The sequence below is a fragment of the Phyllobates terribilis genome, unplaced genomic scaffold (assembly GCF_046119375.1).
Source record: "Phyllobates terribilis strain yellow unplaced genomic scaffold, ASM4611937v1 Scaffold_10__3_contigs__length_209671492, whole genome shotgun sequence".
In the NCBI taxonomy this organism is placed as follows: domain Eukaryota; kingdom Metazoa; phylum Chordata; class Amphibia; order Anura; family Dendrobatidae; genus Phyllobates; species Phyllobates terribilis.
The window spans coordinates 132,510,795-132,523,450 of record NW_027362770.1 but is presented as its reverse complement, the minus strand read 5'-3'; the positions used below and the strand labels follow the sequence as shown (position 1 = coordinate 132,523,450).

At 47.0% G+C, this 12,656-nt stretch overlaps 1 protein-coding gene across 1 annotated transcript in view; it reads left to right on the top strand.

Annotated features, from left to right (window-relative positions):
* NDST1 (N-deacetylase and N-sulfotransferase 1) overlaps window positions 1–12,656 on the top strand; it is a 114,553-nt gene that overhangs the window by 86,275 nt on the left and 15,622 nt on the right. The window contains exons 9-10 of the mRNA XM_073649805.1: window positions 7,886–8,068; window positions 12,289–12,385. Coding sequence (XP_073505906.1) covers window positions 7,886–8,068; window positions 12,289–12,385 — 280 coding nt within the window. The remainder of the gene's footprint in view (window positions 1–7,885; window positions 8,069–12,288; window positions 12,386–12,656) is intronic.

Below are 12,656 nucleotides of genomic sequence, written 5' to 3'. Positions count from 1 at the left end.
TCACTACCTTTAAACCCACGCCCACTACTCTCAGGACATCTTGAAAGGTCCCTAACTTCAGCTGTAGCTGTTCTGTTATTTAGGGTGCCCTTTCTCTGTCTGGTCTCACAATTTCTAGACGGCTGCTGTCTTCTGCCGCTCAGGCGATGCTGCCTTTCCATTTGCAGTCTGGCGAGATTCAACTGTTCTACCTCTCGCAGGTAGGTCACTCGGTACTCCAACAGCATGCGTATATATGCAAGATTTTCTTCCTTTCCTACAGCGGAGAATGACACCATGCCGTCTTCATCTGGTATCTAGTCCTGACGATCACGTGGACTGCTTACTTTCATCACGCCAGACTTCTTTACCATCACTTGCATGGCTTGGCCATTTCTCCCAAGGAGCTTTCTCACCAGAACATGAGGCACCCGAATGACCTCTTCCCGCAGACTGTGAGCTTTTCTCATCAGCTCCAGTTGTCTAGCGGCTTGTTCCGTCTTCAACCGGAGAAACCGCTTTGTGCGAATACATCGCCAGTGCATGTTACTTAGGATAGCCACCCTCTTCACTGTGACTTTGGTCGTGGACAGGACCACCAGCTGTTTAGCTTCTGAGGTCGAGTACACCTTACAGGCTCCCACGGCCTTCTTAAACTCTTCATGCACGGACTCACTGGTGCATTCTTCTCTCAAATCCTCGGGTACATCTATGAGGCACTTGTACCGAGACGTTTCTGTCTCCAAACGATCATCGGGCTCAGGTTTCAGGGGCAACTGACTTTCAGCTTCTTCACCCTGTATGCTTCCCCTGAGCTGACTCACAGCTACAAATTCACGAACTTTCGTCTTGACCACTTCCATTTCATATTTATCTTCAGTTAACACTCTCTTAGCTCTCCTCAGGTCCACCTTCTCATGGTATAAGGGAGTGAGTGCAACTTGTTTGCCCTTTTCCTCCTCCAAGGAGGCCTCGTTCCCTGAGTGATACTTTGCTAGGCGACCTTTGAGCTCGAAAACTTCTTCCTCTAGCTCAGCTGCTCACCTCTCAGCAGCCCATCTCTGAAGCTCTTCCTGCTTCAACTGCTCCTTTAACAGTAGAGTTCTCTCAGACCTCTCTGTCTCCAATGCGCCCACTCGGCTCTCAACAGCCAGTCTCTCAAGCTTCTCTTGCAAAACCTCCTCCTTGGTTTTGCGGCGGTCCTCCTTAATTTCCTGGAACATTTCCTTCCATTGGTTAACTTCCTCTTCTAGCTCCTCCTGACTGAACTCTCCTTCTACTTTCGTAGTGTCACCGTCAGCTATGGGGTCTGTGTCACTCCCCATGGTGTTGTGGACTAACAGGTCACCTCCCACTTTGACGTCAACCCCTTCTACTGGAGATACCCAGTTATCAACGGTCAAATTGTCACTTTTAGGGGGTACCAACCCACAACCAGTAACAAATTTTAGTTTTCTATACTCCACACTTTCGTGAAAATCCGCCCCCTTTTTAGACTCCGCCTCCTTTTGAACCACCACACCGGTAGGGGAATTTTTACAAAAAAAATCAGCAATAGTCTTAGGACTCAGTTTACAACATCTCTTACCACCTCCCCGGGCACTCTGGGACAATACTGGCGCCCCCGGAGAGTTCACAGAATGGTCCACTGCCGCCATTCTATATGGTGCCAACAGCTCCTGCCGTTCCTGCACCATGTCCTGTTGCTGTACTTTCTCAAATGCCTGCTGCTGTGCTTTTGACTAGCTTCAGTCTCATTTGCTGCTCCTTTCACAGCCATCTTTATCAGCTCCTGCATTTCTTCAGGACACTCCATTATGCCGAAGAGCGATTGCACTCGGTCATCCAACCCCTTCTCCATTCCGTCTGGAGATACTGCTTCATTCATAGTCATTGTGGTACAATGTCCACACTAGACACTTTACACCGCTCTCCCCGGAAAAAATTTTCGTGGCCCCACTGAGCCACAGCAAACCAGGTTTGAGTGCGAGGACAATTTTCGTAACTCCGCCGAGTTACAGCAAGATGCTTTTAATCCACACTCGTCGTCCTGTGCCGTTACCCCTAGCAACCGGGCTGCAGTTGCCTGTAGCAACCGGGCTGCAGTTGCCCCTAGCAAGCGGGCTGCAGTTGCCCCTAGCAACCAGGCTGCAATTGCCTACATTCTCGAACCCATGTAAGGCAGCGCTAGTCATCATGTTGGGGTACACTCGCTGCACCAGGTCAATTAAAGCACACCAGCCACGTTTTTCCAGCTTTCACCATCCAGCAGTTTATTGCACTTCATAACTGCTTATCACACAGTCCATCTTAGTGGCTCACCAGCACATTACACACATAACATTCGGGAGCCTTTCAAATGGCAGACAGGCCCTCTTGGCTCCAGTTACATCCCTCAGCAAAGTCACTTATATCAATGTCCACATCAACGCAGTGTTTTTACCTTTGCCGGGTCGTAGCTGCTTCAGTCCGCTTTGTTCTGCCACCACTGTGGGTCTAAGGCTTACCAAACGTGGTCTCCAGCCCATTGTCGTCCAAGGCTGCTGGCATCTCTCACACTCAAGGATCCAGCCTTTTGCCCTCCAGGACTCTTATCTTCCAAGCCTCTGGCCCTCCAAGGCTACTGGCATCACTTACACCTAAGGATCCAGCGTCCGCCTTTCAGGCTTCACCAGGCTTCAATAGGCCTCACACTCCAGCGGTGTCCCACACGGGAACAGGCCTCATGCCTTACACACCCTGTCTCAAAACTACCAGGGTTTATATATCTTCCAATGCACACAGGACCTGTGCTGATGTCACAGTCATGTGATCAGTCACCTGAGGGGGAGGTACATGGTCAGCCAAAACACATCCTGGACCATTACCGTAATGCCGCAAGTCGCTGCATTACAGCACATACACATGTATATATACACACTGCACATACACATGTATATATACACACTGCACATACACATGTATACACACACTGCACATACACATGTATACACACACTGCACATACACATGTATATATACACACTGCACATACACATGTATATACACATGTATATATACACACTGCACATACACATGTATATATACACACTGCACATACACATGTATATATACACTGCACATACACATGTATATATACACTGCACATACACATGTATATATACACTGCACATACACATGTATATATACACACACACTGCACATACACATGTATATACACACTGCACTTACACATGTATATATACACACTGCACTTACACATGTATATACACACACTGCACATACACATGTATATACACACACATATGTATATATACACACTGCACATACACATGTATATATACACACACTGCACATACACATGTATATACACACACTGCACATACACATGTATATACACACACTGCACATACACATGTATATACACACACTGCACATACACATGTATATATACACACACACTGCACATACACATGTATATATACACACACACCGCACATACACATGTATATACACACACTGCACATACACATGTATACACACACTGCACATGCACATGTATATATACACACTGCACATACACATGTATATACACACTGGACATACACATGTATATACACACACTGCACATACACATGTGTATATACACACTGCACATACACATGTATATACACACTGCACATACACATGTATATACACTGCACATACACATGTATATACACACACTGCTCATACACATGTATATACACTGCACATACACATGTATATACACACACTGCACATACACGTGTATATACACACACACACTGCACATACACATGTATATATACACACTGCACATACACATGTATATACACACACTGCACATACACATGTGTATATATACACACTGCACATACACATGTATATATACACACACACACTGCACATACACATGCATACACACTGCACATACACATGTATATATACACACTGCACATACACATGTATACACACACTGCACATACACATGTATATATACACACTGCACATACACATGTACATATACACACTGCACATACACATGTATATACACACTGCACATACACATGTATATACACACACTGCACATACACATGTATATACACGCACATATGCATGTATATACACACACACACTGCACATACACATGTATATACACACACACTGCACATACACATGTATATACACACTGCACATATACAGTACAGACCAAAAGTTTGGACACACGTTCTCATTTAAAGATTTTTCTATATTTTCATGACTATGAAAATTGTACATTCACATTGAAGGCATCAAAACTATGAATTAACACATGTGGAATTATATACTTAACAAAAAAGTGTGAAACAACTGAAAATATGTCTTATATTCTAGGTTCTTCAAAGTAGCCACCTTTTGCTTTGATGACTGCTTTGCACACTCTTGGCATTCTCTTGATGAGCTTCAAGAGGTAGTCAGCGGAAATGGTCTTCCAACAATCTTGAAGGAGTTCCCAGAGATGCTTAGCACTTGTTGGCCCTTTTGCCTTCACTCTGCGGTCCAGCTCACCCCAAACCATCTCGATTGGGTTCAGGTCTGGTGACTGTGGAGGCCAGGTCATCTGGCATAGCACCCCATCACTCTCCCTCTTGGTCAAATAGTCCTTACACAGCCTGGAGGTGTGTTTGGGGTCATTGTCCTGTTGAAAATTAAATGATGGTCCAACTAAACGCAAACATGATGGAATAGCATGCTGCTGCAAGATGCTGTGGTAGCCATGCTGGTTCAGTATGCCTTCAATTTTGAATAAATCCCCAACAGTGTCACCAGCAAAGCCCCCCCACACCATCACACCTCCTCCATGCTTCACGGTGGGAACCAGGCATGTAGAGTCCAACTGCAGCACGGCACCAGACCATATTTGCCTGTCCGCCATTTATAATTTTCCAGCAGACGTGGTCTTTGTCTCCAGGACACCCTGAACCCAGCACTTTTCTAACTGACGGGCATACCCCATCCGTGTCTATACCCAGTCACCTCCTACCAGATTGGTTTCCTTATCTAAGAATTGCCCCTCACTTCTACTTGACTGGTAATTCTTCTCCTTTGTTTCCCGGATGCGTCTATCCACTTGCGACATTGTGATCAAGGCCACAGTGTTGGCCGAAACATCCCACTAGTCGCCTCAAGCATCACCCTACAAATAAAGTTTCACCTAAAGCATACCATACCTCTCTAGGTGTGCAGTGATTTTTATGTTTCATTACTGACTTAACCACTGGCTCCCTTCACTAGCACCGTGCCTTTCCACTTTGTTGAGTGCTAGCCTTTATCGTTTCCACTCCCATATACATGTATATACACACACTGCACGTATACATGTATATACACACACTGCACATACCATCCTGTCTCTTCATTTTATCTAGACTCGTGCAGTTAATAGACCTTTGGTGACATGGTTGCATGACCGAGGTATCCTCAAAGATTCTTAAGCAGTCTTAACCTCGGAATAGAAAAGCTGAGGGCCCCTAAGAGAACGGAGGCCCTGGGCAATTGCCCAGTTTGTACCCCCCTAACTGTAACTAGAGCTTATCTTTGGAGTAGGGTTTATACACTGCTCAAAAAAATAAAGGGAACTCTGAAATACCACATCCTAGATCTGAATGAATGAAATACTCTCATTGAATACTTTGTTCTGTACAAAGTTGAATGTGCGGACAACAAAATCACACAAAAATCATCAATGGAAATCAAATTTATTAACCAATGGAGACCTGGATTTGGAGTCACCCCCAAAATTAAAGTGGAAAAACACACTACAGGCTGATCCAACTTTGATGTAATGTCCTTAAAACAAGTCAAAATGAGGCTCAGTATTGTGTGTGGCCTCCACGTGCCTGTATGACCTCCCTACAACGCCTGGGCATGCTCCTGATGAGGTTGCGGATGGTCTCCTGTGGGATCTCCTCCCAGACCTGGACTAAAGCATCCGCCAACTCCTGGACAGTCTGTGGTGCAACGTGACATTGGTGGATGGAGCGAGACATGATGTCCCAGATGTGCTCAATCGGATTCAAGTCTGGGGAACGGGCGGGCCAGTCCATGGCTTCAACGCCTTCATCTTGCAGGAACTGCTGACACACTCCAGCCACATGAGGTCTGGCATTGTCCTGCATTAGGAGGAACCCATGGCCAACCGCACCAGCATATGGTCTCACAAGGGGTCTGAGGATCTCATCTCGGTACCTAATGGCAGTCAGGCTACCTCTGGGGAGCACATGGAGGGCTGTGCGGCTCTCCAAAGAAATGCCACCCCACACCATTACTGACCCACTGCCAAACCGGTCATGCTGAAGGATGTTGCAGGCAGCAGATCGCTCTCCACGGCGTCTCCAGACTGACACGTCTGTCACATGTTCTCAGTGTGAACCTGCTTTCATCTGTGAAGAGCACAGGGCGCCTGTGGCGACTTTGCCAATCCTGGTGTTCTGTGGCAAATGCCAAGCGTCCTGCACGGTGTTGGGCTGTGAGCACAACCCCCATCTGTGGACGTTGGGACCTCATATCACCCTCATGGAGTCGGTTTCTAACCGTTTGTGCAGACACATGCATATTTGTGGCCGGCTGGAGGTCATTTTGCAGTGCTCTGGCAGTGCTCCTCCTGTTCCTCCTTGCACTAAGGTGGAGGTGGTGGTCCTGCTGCTGGGTTGTTGCCCTCCTACGGCCCCCTCCACGTCTCCTGATGTACTGGCCTGTCTCCTGGTAGCACCTCCAGTCTCTGGACACTACGCTGACAGACACAGCAAACCTTCTTGCCACAGCTCGCATTGATGTGCCATCCTGGATGAGCTGCACTACCTGAGCAACTTCTGTGGGTTGTAGAGTCCGTCTCATGCTACCACGAGTGTGAAAACACAACCAACATTCAAAAGTGACCAAAACATCAGCCAGAAAGCATTGGTACTGAGATGTGGTCTGTGGTCCCCACCTGCAGAATCACTCCTTTATTGAGGGTGTCTTGATAATTGGCAATAATTTCCATCTATTGTCTATTCCATTTGCACAAAAGCATGTGAAATTGATTGTCAATCAGTGTTGCTTCCTAAGTGGACAGTTTGATTTCACAGAAGTTTGATTTACTTGGAGTTATATTCTGTTGTTTAAGTGTTCCCTTTATTTTTTTGAGCAGTGTATTTCAAGCATACTCCAAAAATCATGATAGGGCTTATTTTCAGGGTAGATCTTAACACAGTAGTTAGGCAGAAGAGTCTTGGAAGAAACTATTAGCTTGTCACACTTTGTGGATTTGCTTCCACTTGGGACTGATCTGCTTGCAATGAGCGCCTATTCTGATTAGCAGACAAATCGAATACTGTCCAGCCCTCCAGTGGTGGCAATTGTAAAGACAGACAAACTTTTAAAGGAGTTGTCCACTACTTGGAAACTACTATGGTGGGGGCTGAATTTTACCCTATGGGGGGGGGGGCTGCATTTTACTGTCCAATACTTGGACAACTGCATCTTAAATGTAACCGAGCCTCGTGTAAAATAAGAATAGCATATACTCGCATGCCGGAGCAGCGGTGTTGGTGCTGTGTCTGTGGGTGCTTGCCTGACAATGGCTGCAGCCCTCACGTAATATAACAATCAGCGTCCGCAGATGAGCTGCAGCGCTCACATTTCCCTCATCCAAAAGAGTGAGCGCTGCAGCCCATCAGTGGCCGCTGATTGACTGCAGTGCTCACATGACATAATGTAACGCAAGGCCTGCGGTCTGGGAGGTGATTGTAAGCTGTTCTTATTTAGATGCATACATACTATGTGCATATATATATATATATATATAATATGATGTGCGTGTGTGTTAGTTCTTCCTGACCGGCAGCTGTAATGTTTTATTTCAGATCAGCATTTTTATGACCCACTTGTCTAATTACGGCAATGACCGCCTGGGACTGTACACGTTCAAGCACTTGGTACAGTTTCTAAACACCTGGACAAACCTCAAACTGCAGACTCTGCCTCCGGTACAGCTGGCCCATAAGTATTTCCAGATATTTCCGGAAGAGAAGGACCCCTTGTGGCAGGTAAGGGAAACACAACTCATGGAATAAAGGTAGAAAAGAAAAAATGTTCCAGCTAACAGAACCGACTGGGTCTCTTTCACTAAATGGGGCCGGAGGGTTGATAATGTCAATGTTTCCACTCCTCCTTTGACCCACTTTTGCACATGAATGTATTAGGGGCTCCATTGCTTAAAGGTAAGGAGTAAACCTGCAGTGTTCAGCATGGACTATACTTCAGAGCAGCATTCACAGTTATGTTAGTAGTCATTGGAGACAGTCAGCATGGTTGTTTTCAGACGGACCATTAGTAAAGCCAGCCATACACATTCGTCAGCTGTCAGCCAAACGTTTACTCAACTCTCAGCTTTTCTACCCTCCGTCAAATACTAATTTTTACTGGGTGTGCATGTGTCCTCAATGTCAAAGCCCCTACTAGACCAGCTTGCGACTAAAAGATCAGCTTACCCTCTTGAGACTAAAGGATCAGCTTACCTTCTTGAGACTAAAGGATCAGCTTACCCTCTTGAGACTAAAGGATCAGCTTACCCTCTTGAGACTAAAGTATCAGCTTACCCTCTTGAGACTAAAGGATCAGCTTACCCTCTTGAGACTAAAGGATGAGCTTACCCTCTTGAGACTAAAAGATCAGCTTACCCTCTTGAGACTAAAGGATCAGCTTACCCTCTTGAGACTAAAGGATCAGCTTACCCTCCTGAGACTAAAGGATCAGCTTACTCTCTTGAGACTAAAGGATCAGCTTACCCTCTTGAGACTAAAGGATCAGCTTACCCTCCTGTGTGTAGCATCGGCGTCTCTGCCCCCTGCCAGGCAGAGACGCCGTCCCTCACACCGCCGCGCTCCCCGTCCGGGGTCCTCCAGCGCTCCTCTTCCTGCTTCTGCCGGCGCGCGCAGCTTCCCGGGCTCTGTGCTTAGGGCGCGCACGCGTGCTCCCTCCCTCTTAAAGGGGCCGCGCGCGCCGCCCTAAGGTGTCCCCGGCCAATTGCCGGAGGTCCTCCTATATATAAAGCACCTCCTCCAATATGGAGGTGCCCGAGCAATAGTTGATGCACAGTGTACTTACCTCTGCTTCAGCCCTCAGGTCCCGCTGCTAGCCTGACTACTAGTCCTGCCCGCCAGCCTGACTATCAGTCCAGTCCGCCAGCCTGACTACTCTCCAGCCCGACAGTCTGTCTTCCGTTCAGTCCGCCAGTCTGTCTATGGGCTTTGCCCGCCTGCCTATCTGGAGGCTCCTGTCCGTCACTTGCCGTGACCACCTGACAGCCTACCTAGAGGCTCCCGCCTGTCACTTGCCGTGACCACCTGACAGCCTACCTAGAGGCTCCCGCCTGTCACTTGCCGTGACCACCTGTCTGCCTACCTGGAGGCTCCTGTCCGTCACTTGCCGTGACCACCTGACAGCCTACCTAGAGGCTCCCGCCTGTCATTTGCCGTGACCACCTGTCAGCCTACCTGGAGGCTCCTTCCCGTCACTTGCCGTGACCATCTGACAGCCTACCTAGATGCTCCCGCCTGTCACTTGCCGCAACCACCTGTCTGCCTACCTGGAGGCTCCTGTCCGTCACTTGCCGTGACCACCTGACAGCCTACCTAGAGGCTCCCGCCTGTCACTTGCCGTGACCACCTGTCAGCCTACCTGGAGGCTCATCCCGTCACTTGCCGTGACCACCTGACAGCCTACCTAGAGGCTCCCGCCTGTCGGCTGCTGTCTCTGCCAGTTCATCTACCCGGATCTCTCGTCAGCCTGCCTGCTGTGCCCATCTGCAGTATCGGTCAGTCTCAGCAATCTGACCCGTGGGAGTCACCTGCTCTCTTACAGGGTCGTCCCCAGAGTAGCACCTGGTCCCTCTGCTCGGTCCCTCCCTGGTCACAGAGTCGTTAGCCGCCGTATGACCTAGGTCGGTCCGAGTTGATACTTAGTTACGCCCCTCTGGGTCCCTCCTTGCACCGCAGCACAGAGGTTCCACCACCCGGATCTGTAACACTGAGACTAAAGGATCAGCTTACTCTCTTGAGACTAAAGAATCAGCTTACCCTCTTGAGACTATAGGATCAGCTTACCCTCTTGAGACTAAAGAATATGGTGTGTTGAAATTTAACATGATAACCGTCAGAAGAGTCAGGACAGACCCATACACCATAAGGAATTGTTCAAGCCCACAATGTGAACATCTACCTATACCGTGCCTGTTGTAAAGATTACACCTTAGGTGTTCGGATGTAGCTGACGGCTATGTAGGATGCATGGCCACCTTGATACGTGAAGCCACTGGAGACACTTTAGCCCCACACGTTCCAGTGGAGGTTACTGGTCTATTATATTTCCTTTCAATTCTTTATCACGCCACTTGCTAAAAACAGACTAGAGCTTGAATGGCGTCCAGAGCTGTCAAGTGGCGCAGCTCCTCTGGGAAGGTGAGAGGTGATTTACTACACAGAGCTATCATCTCTTCCCAGAACTGCGCTCAGCACACAGCAATGCAGAGCAGGAAGGGAATGATTACTTGTCGTCTTTACTGAACAGACAGCAGTATGAAAGGGAAACTCGAAAATAACAATTCCTGAATATTGTTTACAATTGCACAGTTTTCTCTACTTTCTAGGCGCACTGTTTTATGAAGATCTGTGCAGCTAGAAAGAAAAAGAAAATTGTCACCCCATCCTTTCCTCGGATCCCTGGAGAATTCCCTTTGACATGGAAAGAACATTTTTTACATATATTAATGTAGTTACCTTTAGATAAAAAAATTGCCCTACCTTTCATCCTGCAATCTTCATTCTTTCATTCACTTTCATATATCCAGTTTGCTGACTGATGCAAGTTTTAGATTTTTATCTTGTGAGAGTGTCTCTCCCAGTAATATAGGCTGGATGTGTCCAATGTGCTATTGCTGACATCACTTCCTTTTAGGTATCAGCACAGCTTCTATCCTGCTCTCTCTAAGACTAAAGTCAGACGAGTGAATGAAAAAATGCCTGTATTTCAACCAGTAAAAAAGCAGATGATTTTTCATCTGTAGGATATTTGGTGTGTACCGTTTTTTATGTCCATATGTCATCCTTATGTTAATTTATTCTACATTAAAAAATAAAGTGCGTACAAGTAATCTTTGCAATAGGACTGTCAAAAATGGACATTGTCCGTAAGGCATTCTTTGTTTGGTGCACTTATTGAGATAAGTTTTCTCCAATAAACTGGCCCATTACATCTCCCTTGGCCCCTTACAGACTAGCCCCTGGCCCCTTACAGACTAGCCCATGCTGCATTTTTTTTTTCTCCACACCGATCATTGATTAATATGGAAAAACGTTTGTGTGAACTACCACATTGGTCCGTTTGCTGGCCATTTAGCCTGTGGACTGACGATACTTATGTGTTAACTGAATGAGTTTCTAGTAAACCTCTTATTGAGTAAGGTGACCAAAAACCGCAAATACATAAAAGTTTTACTGCAAAACACTATTTTTGCATGCAGATTTTTTGCTGGAATTTCTCCTTAAAGGGGTTATTTGGAATTTTTTTTTCCTAAGGGTCTAAGAACTTACCAGCGGCAGGTACCCTATTCTGCCCCACCAACGATCTATCCTGGCTCAGAGCAGTCATGCTCCTGCCGGTGATTCTTCTGTTTCCGTTGACAAAGCAGCTCCTTCTCTTCCACTCTGCTCTGTCGACAGGTTGTCACTGCTGATGTCATACTGATTCATAGCCGGCTCCCCGCAGTATGTCAGCAGGGAGCCGGCTGTCATTCGACATGATGTTGGTAGTGACAGAGCAGGACAGAAGAGAAGGAGCTGTTCTGTCAACATGACGTCCACGGAAGCTGGAGAATCACTGGCAGGAGAGGGGACCGTTCGGGGTCCGGAGAGTTCGTCGCAGGGCAGAACAGGCAGGTAGTGTAATTTTACTGTGGTGTTAATTATTGAAATATGGATGGTGATACATGATCTGTACAGGTGAAGTATATCCTGTACGTGTACAAGCCATGTGCCCCCCCCCCAAAAATGCAGAAATTCTATCGCTACTTGTATGGGACCCATTTCTATTAATGTCTATCTTTTTAGTTATGCATCAAAATGGGGTATCGGTATCTCAGAAATTTAAGAAAACTGTCAAAACTGTAATTTGGGACCATCTTCTGCGTCACCCAGCTTTTCCAGAATGGGATATAATGGACGAGAAGGACCAAGTGGAATTTTTTTGTAATCTTTCCTTCCTATTGCAGGATCCGTGTGAGGACAAGAGGCATAAAGACATTTGGTCCAAGGAGAAAACCTGTGACCGCTTTCCCAAGCTGCTCATAATCGGACCTCAGAAAACAGGTATCTGTCTCTTTAAGAGCTGCCAGATGCCTGCCTGGAATAATGGTGTGCACCGGCGGCGTGGCGATCTGCGAGCATGTAACACCTCTGAGCATAGGATGTTATATTTGTCCCATGGGAGGTGGGATTATTAGCGAGTACGGAGGGGCAGGAAGGATTACAACATGATGAAGAGTATGAAAAGAGGGGGAAAGTGAGATTAATACAGGATGTGGCGCGTTCACAGTGGGAGCCAGGATTAGTGCAGGATGTCAGGAGGTGGGTGGAATTA